A 14,626-nucleotide genomic window follows, 5' to 3' on the forward strand; every position below is an offset into this window, starting at 1 on the left:
GCCGAGGCGGCCCGCACGTTGATTGGCCGGCCGCCGCGCCCCGCCCCGACGCGGCCGCGGGGTCTGCTGGGAACTGTGGACAGGGACGCACGGACACACGGACAGGACACACGGACAGGGACGCACGGACAGGACACACGGACACACGGACAGGACACACGGACAGGACACACGGACAGGGACACACGGACAGGACACACGGACAGGACACACGGACAGGGACACACGGACAGGACACACGGACAGGGACACACGGACAGGACACACGGACAGGGACGCACGGACAGGGACACACGGACAGGGACGCACGGACACACGGACACACGGACAGGGACACACGGACACACGGACACACGGACACACGGACAGGACACACGGACAGGGACGCACGGACAGGGACGCACGGACAGGGACGCACGGACAGGGACGCACGGACAGGGACGCACGGACACACGGACACACGGACACACGGACAGGGACACACGGACACACGGACAGGGACGCACGGACAGGACGCACGGACAGGGACACACAGACAGGACACACGGACAGGGATGCACGGACAGGACGCACGGACAGGGACACACGGACAGGACACACGGACAGGACACACGGACAGGGACGCACGGACAGGACACACGGACAGGACACACGGACAGGACACACAGACAGGGACACACGGACAGGGACACACGGACACACGGACAGGGACACACGGACAGGGACACACGGACAGGGACACACGGACACACGGACAGGACACACGGACAGGACACACGGACAGGGACACACGGACACACGGACAGGGACGCACGGACAGGACACACGGACAGGGACACACGGACAGGGACACACGGACAGGACAAACAGGTACCCACGGGGACCCCCAGAGACCCCCCTGTACCCCCAGATCCCCCCCCTCAGCCCCACAGGGACCCCCCAGCCCCCATTGACCCCCAATGACCCCCCCAGACCCCCCTGTACCCCCAGATCCCCCCCCTCAGCCCCACAGGGCCCCCCCAGCCCCCATTGACCCCCAATGACCCCCCCAGACCCCCCTGTACCCCCAGATCCCCCCCCTCAGCCCCACAGGGACCCCCCAGCCCCCATTGACCCCCAACCCCTTGTGTCCCCCCCAGGACCCCCATGCGGAGCCCCGCCCCCCCGGCCCCGCCCTCCTGCTGCTGCTGCTCCGTGAGTGGGGGGGGCGGGGGGGGACACACGGGTGACCCCCGGGGGACCCAGGCGTCCGGCGCCGGAAGGGACCCAGGCATCCGGGCGAGCTGCCCGCTGGACCAGTCGGACCGGAAGGGGCAATGGCGTCACCGCCCCCAAAATCCTGAGGGCAGCGCCCCAAAAATGAACCCTGGGCGCCTGGGTCCTTCCCGGACGCCTGGGTCCCTCCCGAACTCCTGGGTCCCTTGGGGCACTCCTGGGTCCCTCCCGAACTCCTGGGTCCCTCCCGAACTCCTGGGTCCCCTCCCGAACTCCTGGGTCCTTCCCGAACTCCTGGGTCCTTCCCGAACTCCTGGGTCCTTCCCGAACTCCTGGGTCCCTCCCGAACTCCTGGGTCCCTCCCGAACACCTGGGTCCCTCCCGAACTCCTGGGTCCCTCCCGAACTCCTGGGTCCCCTCCCGAACTCCTGGGTCCCTCCCGAACTCCTGGGTCCCCCCTGAACTCCTGGGTCCCCTCCCGGACGCCTGGGTCCCCTCCTGGACGCCTGGGTCCCCTCCCGAACGCCTGGGTCCCTCCCGAACACCTGGGTCCCCTCCCGAACTCCTGGGTCCCTCCCGGACGCCTGGGTCCCCTCCCGGACTCCTGGGTCCTTCCCGGACTCCTGGGTCCCCTCCCGAACTCCTGGGTCCCTCCTGAGCTCCTGGGTCCTTCCCGAATTCCTTGGTCCTTCCCGAACTCCTGGGTCCCTCCCGAACTCCTGGGTCCCTCCCGAACTCCTGGGTCCCTTGGGGCACTCCTGGGTCCCTTGGGGCACTCCTGGGTCCCCCCGAACTCCTGGGTCCCCCCGAACTCCTGGGTCCCCTCCCGAACTCCTGGGTCCCTCCCGAACTCCTGGGTCCCTCCCGAACGCCTGGGTCCTTCCCGGACTCCTGGGTCCCCTCCCGAACTCCTGGGTCCCTCCCGAACTCCTGGGTCCTTCCCGAACTCCTGGGTCCCCTCCCGAACTCCTGGGTCCCCCCTGAACTCCTGGGTCCCCTCCCGAACTCCTGGGTCCTTCCCGGACGCCTGGGTCCTTCCCGGACTCCTGGGTCCCCTCCCGGACTCCTGGGTCCCCTCCCGAACTCCTGGGACCCCTCCCGAACTCCTGGGTCCTTCCCGAACTTCTGGGTCCCTCCCGAACTCCTGGGTCCCCTCCCGAACTCCTGGGTCCCTCCCGAACTCCTGGGTCCCTCCCGAACTCCTGGGTCCCCTCCTGAACTCCTGGGTCCCTCCCGAACTCCTGGGTCCCTCCCGAACTCCTGGGTCCCTCCCGAACTCCTGGGTCCCTCCCGAACTCCTGGGTCCCCTCCTGAACTCCTGGGTCCCTCCCGAACTCCTGGGTCCCTCCCGAACTCCTGGGTCCCTCCCGAACTCCTGGGTCCCCTCCCGAACTCCTGGGTCCTTCCCGAACTCCTGGGTCCTTCCCGAACTCCTGGGTCCCTCCCGAACTCCTGGGTCCCCCCTGAACTCCTGGGTCCCCTCCCGAACTCCTGGGTCCCTCCCGATCTCCTGGGTCCCCCCGAACTCCTGGGTCCCCTCCCGAACTCCTGGGTCCCCTCCCGAACTCCTGGGTCCTTCCCGGACGCCTGGGTCCCCTCCTGAACTCCTGGGTCCTTCCCGGACGCCTGGGTCCCCTCCCAAACTCCTGGGTCCCTCCCGAACTCCTGGGTCCCTCCCGAACTCCTGGGTCCCCTCCCGGACTCCTGGGTCCCCTCCCGAACTCCTGGGTCCCCTCCCGGACGCCTGGGTCCCCTCCCGAACTCCTGGGTCCCCTCCCGAACTCCTGGGTCCCTCCCGAACACCTGGGTCCCCCCTGAACTCCTGGGTCCCCTCCCGAACTCCTGGGTCCCTCCCTGAACTCCTGGGTCCCTCCCTGAACTCCTGGGTCCCTCCCGATCTCCTGGGTCCCCCCGAACTCCTGGGTCCCCTCCCGAACTCCTTTGTCCCCCCGAACTCCTGGGTCCCTCCCGAACTCCTGGGTCCCTCCCGAACTCCTGGGTCCGTCCCGAACTCCTGGGTCCTTCCCGAACTCCTGGGTCCCTCCCGAACTCCTGGGTCCTTCCCGAACTCCTGGGTCCCCTCCCGAACGCCTGGGTCCCTCCCGAACTCCTGGGTCCCCTCCCGAACTCCTGGGTCCTTCCCGGACGCCTGGGTCCCCTCCTGAACTCCTGGGTCCTTCCCGGACGCCTGGGTCCCCTCCCGAACGCCTGGGTCCCTCCCGAACTCCTGGGTCCCTCCCGGACTCCTGGGTCCCCTCCCGGACTCCTGGGTCCCTCCCGGACTCCTGGGTCCCTCCCGAACTCCTGGGTCCCTCCCGAACTCCTGGGTCCCCCCTGAACTCCTGGGTCCCCTCCCGAACTCCTGGGTCCCCCCGAACTCCTGGGTCCCTTGGGGCACTCCTGGGTCCCCCCTGAACTCCTGGGTCCCCTCCCGAACGCCTGGGTCCTTCCTGGACTCCTGGGTCCCTCCCGAACTCCTGGGTCCCTCCCGGACGCCTGGGTCCCCTCCCGAACTCCTGGGTCCCCTCCCGGACGCCTGGGTCCCCCCCGAACTCCTGGGTCCCCTCCCGAACTCCTGGGTCCTTCCCGGACGCCTGGGTCCCCCCTGAACTCCTGGGTCCCCTCCCGGACTCCTGGGTCCCCTCCCGGACTCCTGGGTCCCCTCCCGGACTCCTGGGTCCCCTCCCGAACTCCTGGGTCCCCTCCCGGACTCCTGGGTCCCCTCCCGGACTCCTGGGTCCCCTCCCGGACTCCTGGGTCCCCTCCCGAACGCCTGAGACCCTCCTGAACTCCTGGGTCCTTCCCGGACGCCTGGGTCCCTCCCGAACTCCTGGGTCCTTCCCGGACGCCTGGGTCCCCTCCTGAACTCCTGGGTCCTTCCCGGACGCCTGGGTCCCCTCCCGAACTCCTGGGTCCCTCCCGAACGCCTGGGTCCTTCCCGAACTCCTGGGTCCCTCCCGGACGCCTGGCTCCCTCCCGAACGCCTGGGTCCCTCCCGAACTCCTGGGTCCCCTCCCGAACTCCTGGGTCCCTCCCGAACTCCTGGGTCCCTCCCGAACTCCTGGGTCCCCTCCTGAACTCCTGGGTCCCTCCCGAACTCCTGGGTCCCCTCCCGAACTCCTGGGTCCTTCCCGAACTCCTGGGTCCTTCCCGAACTCCTGGGTCCCTCCCGAACTCCTGGGTCCCCCCTGAACTCCTGGGTCCCCTCCCGAACTCCTGGGTCCCTCCCGATCTCCTGGGTCCCCCCGAACTCCTGGGTCCCCTCCCGAACTCCTTTGTCCCCCCGAACTCCTGGGTCCCTCCCGAACTCCTGGGTCCCCTCCCGAACTCCTGGGTCCCCTCCCGAACTCCTGGGTCCTTCCCGGACGCCTGGGTCCCCTCCTGAACTCCTGGGTCCTTCCCGGACGCCTGGGTCCCTCCCGAACTCCTGGGTCCCTCCCGAACTCCTGGGTCCCTCCCGAACTCCTGGGTCCCCTCCCAAACTCCTGGGTCCCTCCCGAACTCCTGGGTCCCTCCCGAACTCCTGGGTCCCCTCCCGGACTCCTGGGTCCCCTCCCGAACTCCTGGGTCCCCTCCCGGACGCCTGGGTCCCCTCCCGAACTCCTGGGTCCCCTCCCGAACTCCTGGGTCCCTCCCGAACACCTGGGTCCCCCCTGAACTCCTGGGTCCCCTCCCGAACTCCTGGGTCCCTCCCTGAACTCCTGGGTCCCTCCCTGAACTCCTGGGTCCCTCCCGATCTCCTGGGTCCCCCCGAACTCCTGGGTCCCCTCCCGAACTCCTTTGTCCCCCCGAACTCCTGGGTCCCTCCCGAACTCCTGGGTCCCTCCCGAACTCCTGGGTCCGTCCCGAACTCCTGGGTCCTTCCCGAACTCCTGGGTCCCTCCCGAACTCCTGGGTCCTTCCCGAACTCCTGGGTCCCCTCCCGAACGCCTGGGTCCCTCCCGAACTCCTGGGTCCCCTCCCGAACTCCTGGGTCCTTCCCGGACGCCTGGGTCCCCTCCTGAACTCCTGGGTCCTTCCCGGACGCCTGGGTCCCCTCCCGAACGCCTGGGTCCCTCCCGAACTCCTGGGTCCCTCCCGGACTCCTGGGTCCCCTCCCGGACTCCTGGGTCCCTCCCGGACTCCTGGGTCCCTCCCGAACTCCTGGGTCCCTCCCGAACTCCTGGGTCCCCCCTGAACTCCTGGGTCCCCCCCGAACTCCTGGGTCCCCCCCGAACGCCTGGGTCCCTCCCGAACGCCTGGGTCCCTCCCGAACTCCTGGGTCCCTCCCGAACTCCTGGGTCCCTCCCGAACACCTGGGTCCCCCCTGAACTCCTGGGTCCCCTCCCGAACTCCTGGGTCCCCCCGAACTCCTGGGTCCCTTGGGGCACTCCTGGGTCCCCCCTGAACTCCTGGGTCCCCTCCCGAACGCCTGGGTCCTTCCTGGACTCCTGGGTCCCTCCCGAACTCCTGGGTCCCTCCCGGACGCCTGGGTCCCCTCCCGAACTCCTGGGTCCCCTCCCGGACGCCTGGGTCCCCCCCGAACTCCTGGGTCCCCTCCCGAACTCCTGGGTCCTTCCCGGACGCCTGGGTCCCCCCTGAACTCCTGGGTCCCCTCCCGGACTCCTGGGTCCCCTCCCGGACTCCTGGGTCCCCTCCCGAACTCCTGGGTCCCCTCCCGGACTCCTGGGTCCCCTCCCGGACTCCTGGGTCCCCTCCCGAACTCCTGGGTCCCCTCCCGAACGCCTGAGACCCTCCTGAACTCCTGGGTCCTTCCCGGACGCCTGGGTCCCTCCCGAACTCCTGGGTCCTTCCCGGATGCCTGGGTCCCCTCCTGAACTCCTGGGTCCTTCCCGGACGCCTGGGTCCCCTCCCGAACTCCTGGGTCCCTCCCGAACGCCTGGGTCCTTCCCGAACTCCTGGGTCCCTCCCGGACGCCTGGGTCCCCTCCCGAACTCCTGGCTCCCTCCCGAACGCCTGGGTCCCTCCCGAACTCCTGGGTCCCCTCCCGAACTCCTGGGTCCCTCCCGAACTCCTGGGTCCCTCCCGAACTCCTGGGTCCCCTCCTGAACTCCTGGGTCCCTCCCGAACTCCTGGGTCCCCTCCCGAACTCCTGGGTCCTTCCCGAACTCCTGGGTCCTTCCCGAACTCCTGGGTCCCTCCCGAACTCCTGGGTCCCCCCTGAACTCCTGGGTCCCCTCCCGAACTCCTGGGTCCCTCCCGATCTCCTGGGTCCCCCCGAACTCCTGGGTCCCCTCCCGAACTCCTTTGTCCCCCCGAACTCCTGGGTCCCTCCCGAACTCCTGGGTCCCCCCCGAACTCCTGGGTCCTTCCCGAACTCCTGGGTCCCCTCCCGGACGCCTGGGTCCCTCCCGAACGCCTGGGTCCCTCCCGAACACCTGGGTCCCCTCCCGAACTCCTGGGTCCCTCCCGGACGCCTGGGTCCCCTCCCGGACTCCTGGGTCCTTCCCGGACTCCTGGGTCCCCTCCCGAACTCCTGGGTCCCTCCTGAGCTCCTGGGTCCTTCCCGAATTCCTTGGTCCTTCCCGAACTCCTGGGTCCCTCCCGAACTCCTGGGTCCCTCCCGAACTCCTGGGTCCCTTGGGGCACTCCTGGGTCCCTTGGGGCACTCCTGGGTCCCCCCGAACTCCTGGGTCCCTCCTGAGCTCCTGGGTCCTTCCCGAATTCCTTGGTCCTTCCCGAACTCCTGGGTCCTTCCCGAACTCCTGGGTCCTTCCCGAACTCCTGGGTCCCCCCAAACTCCTGGGTCCCCTCCCGAACTCCTGGGTCCCTCCCGAACTCCTGGGTCCCTCCCGAACGCCTGGGTCCTTCCCGGACTCCTGGGTCCCCTCCCGAACTCCTGGGTCCCTCCCGAACTCCTGGGTCCTTCCCGAACTCCTGGGTCCCCTCCCGAACTCCTGGGTCCCCTCCCGAACTCCTGGGTCCCCCCTGAACTCCTGGGTCCCCTCCCGAACTCCTGGGTCCTTCCCGGACGCCTGGGTCCTTCCCGGACTCCTGGGTCCCCTCCCGGACTCCTGGGTCCCCTCCCGAACTCCTGGGTCCTTCCCGAACTTCTGGGTCCCTCCCGAACTCCTGGGTCCCCTCCCGAACTCCTGGGTCCCTCCCGAACTCCTGGGTCCCTCCCGAACTCCTGGGTCCCCTCCTGAACTCCTGGGTCCCTCCCGAACTCCTGGGTCCCTCCCGAACTCCTGGGTCCCTCCCGAACTCCTGGGTCCCTCCCGAACTCCTGGGTCCCTCCCGAACTCCTGGGTCCCCTCCTGAACTCCTGGGTCCCTCCCGAACTCCTGGGTCCCTCCCGAACTCCTGGGTCCCTCCCGAACTCCTGGGTCCCCTCCCGAACTCCTGGGTCCCCTCCCGAACTCCTGGGTCCTTCCCGAACTCCTGGGTCCTTCCCGAACTCCTGGGTCCTTCCCGAACTCCTGGGTCCCTCCCGAACTCCTGGGTCCCCCCCGAACTCCTGGGTCCTTCCCGAACTCCTGGGTCCCCTCCCGGACGCCTGGGTCCCTCCCGAACGCCTGGGTCCCTCCCGAACACCTGGGTCCCCTCCCGAACTCCTGGGTCCCTCCCGGACGCCTGGGTCCCCTCCCGGACTCCTGGGTCCTTCCCGGACTCCTGGGTCCCCTCCCGAACTCCTGGGTCCCTCCTGAGCTCCTGGGTCCTTCCCGAATTCCTTGGTCCTTCCCGAACTCCTGGGTCCCTCCCGAACTCCTGGGTCCCTCCCGAACTCCTGGGTCCCTTGGGGCACTCCTGGGTCCCTTGGGGCACTCCTGGGTCCCCCCGAACTCCTGGGTCCCTCCTGAGCTCCTGGGTCCTTCCCGAATTCCTTGGTCCTTCCCGAACTCCTGGGTCCTTCCCGAACTCCTGGGTCCTTCCCGAACTCCTGGGTCCCCCCAAACTCCTGGGTCCCCTCCCGAACTCCTGGGTCCCTCCCGAACTCCTGGGTCCCTCCCGAACGCCTGGGTCCTTCCCGGACTCCTGGGTCCCCTCCCGAACTCCTGGGTCCCTCCCGAACTCCTGGGTCCTTCCCGAACTCCTGGGTCCCCTCCCGAACTCCTGGGTCCCCTCCCGAACTCCTGGGTCCCCCCTGAACTCCTGGGTCCCCTCCCGAACTCCTGGGTCCTTCCCGGACGCCTGGGTCCTTCCCGGACTCCTGGGTCCCCTCCCGGACTCCTGGGTCCCCTCCCGAACTCCTGGGTCCTTCCCGAACTTCTGGGTCCCTCCCGAACTCCTGGGTCCCCTCCCGAACTCCTGGGTCCCTCCCGAACTCCTGGGTCCCTCCCGAACTCCTGGGTCCCCTCCTGAACTCCTGGGTCCCTCCCGAACTCCTGGGTCCCTCCCGAACTCCTGGGTCCCTCCCGAACTCCTGGGTCCCTCCCGAACTCCTGGGTCCCTCCCGAACTCCTGGGTCCCCTCCTGAACTCCTGGGTCCCTCCCGAACTCCTGGGTCCCTCCCGAACTCCTGGGTCCCTCCCGAACTCCTGGGTCCCCTCCCGAACTCCTGGGTCCCCTCCCGAACTCCTGGGTCCTTCCCGAACTCCTGGGTCCCTCCCGAACTCCTGGGTCCCCCCTGAACTCCTGGGTCCCCTCCCGAACTCCTGGGTCCCTCCCGATCTCCTGGGTCCCCCCGAACTCCTGGGTCCCCTCCCGAACTCCTGGGTCCCCTCCCGAACTCCTGGGTCCTTCCCGGACGCCTGGGTCCCCTCCTGAACTCCTGGGTCCTTCCCGGACGCCTGGGTCCCCTCCCGAACTCCTGGGTCCCTCCCGAACTCCTGGGTCCCTCCCGAACTCCTGGGTCCCCTCCCGGACTCCTGGGTCCCCTCCCGAACTCCTGGGTCCCCTCCCGGACGCCTGGGTCCCCTCCCGAACTCCTGGGTCCCCTCCCGAACTCCTGGGTCCCTCCCGAACACCTGGGTCCCCCCTGAACTCCTGGGTCCCCTCCCGAACTCCTGGGTCCCTCCCTGAACTCCTGGGTCCCTCCCTGAACTCCTGGGTCCCTCCCGATCTCCTGGGTCCCCCCGAAGTCCTGGGTCCCCTCCCGAACTCCTTTGTCCCCCCGAACTCCTGGGTCCCTCCCGAACTCCTGGGTCCCTCCCGAACTCCTGGGTCCGTCCCGAACTCCTGGGTCCTTCCCGAACTCCTGGGTCCCTCCCGAACTCCTGGGTCCTTCCCGAACTCCTGGGTCCTTCCCGAACTCCTGGGTCCCTCCCGAACTCCTGGGTCCTTCCCGAACTCCTGTGCCGCTCCCGAACTCCTGGGTCCTTCCCGAACTCCTGGGTCCCCTCCCGAACGCCTGGGTCCCTCCCGAACTCCTGGGTCCCCTCCCGAACTCCTGGGTCCTTCCCGGACGCCTGGGTCCCCTCCTGAACTCCTGGGTCCTTCCCGGACGCCTGGGTCCCCTCCCGAACGCCTGGGTCCCTCCCGAACTCCTGGGTCCCTCCCGGACTCCTGGGTCCCCTCCCGGACTCCTGGGTCCCTCCCGAACTCCTGGGTCCCTCCCGAACTCCTGGGTCCCTCCCGAACTCCTGGGTCCCCCCTGAACTCCTGGGTCCCCTCCCGAACTCCTGGGTCCCCCCGAACTCCTGGGTCCCTTGGGGCACTCCTGGGTCCCCCCTGAACTCCTGGGTCCCCTCCCGAACGCCTGGGTCCTTCCTGGACTCCTGGGTCCCTCCCGAACTCCTGGGTCCCTCCCGGACGCCTGGGTCCCCTCCCGAACTCCTGGGTCCCCTCCCGGACGCCTGGGTCCCCCCCGAACTCCTGGGTCCCCTCCCGAACTCCTGGGTCCTTCCCGGACGCCTGGGTCCCCCCTGAACTCCTGGGTCCCCTCCCGAACTCCTGGGTCCCTCCCGGACTCCTGGGTCCCCTCCCGGACTCCTGGGTCCCTCCCGAACTCCTGGGTCCCCTCCCGAACGCCTGAGACCCTCCTGAACTCCTGGGTCCTTCCCGGACGCCTGGGTCCCTCCCGAACTCCTGGGTCCTTCCCGGACGCCTGGGTCCCCTCCTGAACTCCTGGGTCCTTCCCGGACGCCTGGGTCCCCTCCCGAACTCCTGGGTCCCTCCCGAACTCCTGGGTCCTTCCCGAACTCCTGGGTCCCCTCCTGAACGCCTGGGTCCCCTCCCGGACGCCTGGGTCCCCTCCCGAACTCCTGGGTCCCTCCCGAACTCCTGGGTCCCTCCCGAACTCCTGGGTCCCCTCCCGAACTCCTGGGTCCCTCCCGAACTCCTGGGTCCCTCCCGAACTCCTGGGTCCCCTCCCGAACTCCTGGGTCCCTCCCGAACTCCTGGGTCCCCTCCCGAACTCCTGGGTCCCTCCCGAACTCCTGGGTCCCCTCCCGAACTCCTGGGTCCTTCCCGAACTCCTGGGTCCTTCCCGAACTCCTGGGTCCCTCCCGAACTCCTGGGTCCCCCCTGAACTCCTGGGTCCCCTCCCGAACTCCTGGGTCCCTCCCGATCTCCTGGGTCCCCCCGAACTCCTGGGTCCCCTCCCGAACTCCTTTGTCCCCCCGAACTCCTGGGTCCCTCCCGATCTCCTGGGTCCCCCCGAACTCCTGGGTCCCCTCCCGAACTCCTTTGTCCCCCCGAACTCCTGGGTCCCTCCCGAACTCCTGGGTCCCCCCCGAACTCCTGGGTCCTTCCCGAACTCCTGGGTCCCCTCCCGAACTCCTGGGTCCCCCCTGAACTCCTGGGTCCCCTCCCGAACTCCTGGGTCCCCTCCCGAACTCCTGGGTCCCTCCCGAGCTCCTGGGTCCCCTCCCGAACTCCTGGGTCCCCTCCCGAACTCCTGGGTCCCCTCCCGAACTCCTGGGTCCTTCCCGGACGCCTGGGTCCCCTCCTGAACTCCTGGGTCCTTCCCGGACGCCTGGGTCCCCTCCCGAACTCCTGGGTCCCTCCCGAACTCCTGGGTCCCTCCCGAACTCCTGGGTCCCCTCCCGGACTCCTGGGTCCCCTCCCGAACTCCTGGGTCCTTCCCGGACGCCTGGGTCCCCTCCCGAACTCCTGGGTCCCCTCCCGAACTCCTGGGTCCCTCCCGAACACCTGGGTCCCCCCTGAACTCCTGGGTCCCCTCCCGAACTCCTGGGTCCCTCCCGAACTCCTGGGTCCCTCCCGAACTCCTGGGTCCCCCCTGAACTCCTGGGTCCCCCCCGAACTCCTGGGTCCCTTGGGGCACTCCTGGGTCCCCCCGAACTCCTGGGTCCCTTGGGGCACTCCTGGGTCCCCCCTGAACTCCTGGGTCCCTCCCGATCTCCTGGGTCCCCCCGAACTCCTGGGTCCCCTCCCGAACTCCTTTGTCCCCCCGAACTCCTGGGTCCCTCCCGATCTCCTGGGTCCCCCCGAACTCCTGGGTCCCCTCCCGAACTCCTTTGTCCCCCCGAACTCCTGGGTCCCCCCCGAACTCCTGGGTCCCTCCCGAACTCCTGGGTCCCTCCCGAACTCCTGGGTCCCTCCCGAACTCCTGGGTCCTTCCCGGACTCCTCGGTCCCCTCCCGAACTCCTGGGTCCTTCCCGGACTCCTCGGTCCCCTCCCGAACTCCTGGGTCCCTCCCGAGCTCCTGGGTCCCTCCCGAACACCTGGGTCCCCCCGAACGCCTGGGTCCTTCCCGGACTCCTGGGTCCCCTCCCGAACTCCTGGGTCCCCTCCCGAACTCCTGGGTCCTTCCCGGACGCCTGGGTCCCCTCCCGAACTCCTGGGTCCTTCCCGGACGCCTGGGTCCTTCCCGGACTCCTGGGTCCCCCCGGACTCCTGGGTCCTTCCCGGACTCCTGGGTCCCCTCCCGAACGCCTGGGTCCCCCCCGAACTCCTGGGTCCCTCCCGAACTCCTGGGTCCCCTCCCGAACTCCTGGGTCCCTTGGGGCACTCCTGGGTCCCTCCCGAACTCCTGGGTCCCCTCCCGAACTCCTGGGTCCCCCCCGAACTCCTGGGTCCCTCCCGAACTCCTGGGTCCCTCCCGAACTCCTGGGTCCCTTGGGGCACTCCTGGGTCCCTCCCGAACTCCTGGGTCCTTCCCGAACTCCTGGGTCCTTCCCGGACGCCTGGGTCCCCTCCCGAACTCCTGGGTCCCCTCCCGGACGCCTGGGTCCTTCCCGAACTCCTGGGTCCTTCCCGAACTCCTGGGTCCCCTCCTGAACTCCTGGGTCCCTCCCGAACTCCTGGGTCCCTTGGGGCACTCCTGGGTCCCTCCCGAACTCCTGGGTCCCCTCCCGAACTCCTGGGTCCCCTCCCGAACTCCTGGGTCCTTCCCGAACTCCTGGGTCCTTCCCGAACTCCTGGGTCCTTCCCGAACTCCTGGGTCCCCTCCCGAACTCCTGGGTCCCTCCCGAACTCCTGGGTCCCCCCTGAACTCCTGGGTCCCCCCTGAACTCCTGGGTCCCTTCCCGAACTCCTGGGTCCCCTCCCGAACTCCTGGGTCCCCCCGAACTCCTGGGTCCTTCCCGGACTCCTGGGTCCTTCCCGGACGCCTGGGTCCCCTCCCGAACTCCTGGGTCCCCCCTGAACTCCTGGGTCCCCCCCGAACTCCTGGGTCCCTCCTGAAATCCTGGGTCCCTCCCGAACACCTGGGTCCCCTCCCGAACGCCTGGGTCCCTCCCGAAATCCTGGGTCCCCTCCCGAACGCCTGGGTCCCCTCCTGGACGCCTGGGTCCCCTCCCGAACTCCTGGGTCCTTCCCGAACTCCTGGGTCCCCCCCGAACTCCTGGGTCCCCCCCGAACTCCTGGGTCCTTCCCGAACTCCTGGGTCCTTCCCGAACTCCTGGGTCCCCCCCGAACTCCTGGGTCCTTCCCGAACTCCTGGGTCCCCCCCGAACTCCTGGGTCCCCCCCGAACTCCTGGGTCCCTCCCGAACTCCTGGGTCCCTCCCGAACTCCTGGGTCCTTCCCGAACTCCTGGGTCCCCCCCGAACTCCTGGGTCCTTCCCGAACTCCTGGGTCCCCCCCGAACTCCTGGGTCCTTCCCGAACTCCTGGGTCCCCCCCGAACTCCTGGGTCCTTCCCGAACTCCTGGGTCCCCCCCGAACTCCTGGGTCCTTCCCGAACTCCTGGGTCCGTCCCGAACTCCTGGGTCCTTCCCGAACTCCTGGGTCCCCCCCGAACTCCTGGGTCCCCCCCGAACTCCTGGGTCCCCCCCGAACTCCTGGGTCCCTCCTGAACTCCTGGGTCCCCCCTGAACTCCTGGGTCCGTCCCGAACTCCTGGGTCCCTCCTGAACTCCTGGGTCCCCTCCCGAACGCCTGGGTCCCTTCCGAACTCCTGGGTCCCCTCCCGAACTCCTGGGTCCCCTCCCGGACGCCTGGGTCCCCTCCCGGACGCCTGGGTCCCTCCCGGACGCCTGGGTCCCCTCCCGAACGCCTGGGTCCCTCCCGAACTCCTGGGTCCCTCCCGAACTCCTGGGTCCCTCCCGAACTCCTGGGTCCCTCCCGAACACCTGGGTCCCCTCCCGAACTCCTGGGTCCCTCCCGAACTCCTGGGTCCCTCCCGAACACCTGGGTCCCCCCGAAATCCTGGGTCCCCTCCCGGACTCCTGGGTCCCCCCGAACTCCTGGGTCCGCCCGAACTCCTGGGTCCGCCCGAACTCCTGGGTCCCCCCTGAACTCCTGGGTCCTTCCCGGACACCTGGGTCCCCTCCCGAACTCCTGGGTCCCCTCCCGAACTCCTGGGTCCCCTCCCGAACTCCTGGGTCCCCTCCCGAACTCCTGGGTCCCTCCAGAACTCCTGGGTCCCTCCCGAACTCCTGGGTCCCTCCCGAACACCTGGGTCCCCCCTGAACTCCTGGGTCCCCCCTGAACTCCTGGGTCCCTCCCGAACTCCTGGGTCCCTCCCGAACTCCTGGGTCCCTTGGGGCACTCCTGGGTCCCCCCGAACTCCTGGGTCCCTTGGGGCACTCCTGGGTCCTTCCCGAACTCCTGGGTCCTTCCTGGACTCCTGGGTCCCTCCCGAACTCCTGGGTCCCCTCCCGGACGCCTGGGTCCCCTCCTGAACTCCTGGGTCCCCTCCCGAACTCCTGGGTCCCCTCCCGAACTCCTGGGTCCTTCCCGGACTCCTGGGTGCTTCCCGGACTCCTGGGTCCTTCCCCGACGCCTGGGTCCTTCCCGGACGCCTGGGTCCCCTCCCGAACTCCTGGGTCCTTCCCGAACTCCTGGGTCCCCCCCGAACTCCTGGGTCCCTCCCGAACTCCTGGGTCCTTCCCGAACGCCTGGGTCCCCTCCCGAACGCCTGGGTCCCCTCCCGAACGCCTGGGTCCCTCCCGAACTCCTGGGTCCCTCCCGAACTCCTGGGTCCCCTCCTGAACACCTGGGTCCCCTCCCGGACGCCTGGCTCCCTCCCGAACGCCTGGTTCCCCTCCCGAACTCCTGGGTCCCTCCCGAACTCCTGGGTCCCCCCTGAACTCCTGGGTCCCTCCCGAACTCCTGGGTCCTTCCCGA

General features: G+C 69.4%; 1 protein-coding gene across 1 annotated transcript in view; it reads left to right on the forward strand.

Moving 5' to 3' along the window:
* Positions 1–554: 554 nt before the first annotated feature.
* The window catches only part of LOC309452298 (serine protease 53-like), a gene marked incomplete at both ends in the record, with an annotated part of 63,705 nt that continues 49,633 nt past the window's right edge, over positions 555–14,626 (forward strand). The window contains 2 exon segments of the mRNA XM_082076937.1: positions 555–743; positions 1,137–1,194. Of these exon segments, the coding sequence (XP_081933063.1) occupies positions 555–743; positions 1,137–1,194 (247 nt within the window).

The sequence above is a fragment of the Streptopelia decaocto genome, assembly GCF_964273445.1.
Source record: "Streptopelia decaocto genome assembly, contig: HAP1_SCAFFOLD_261, whole genome shotgun sequence".
NCBI lineage: Eukaryota > Metazoa > Chordata > Aves > Columbiformes > Columbidae > Streptopelia > Streptopelia decaocto.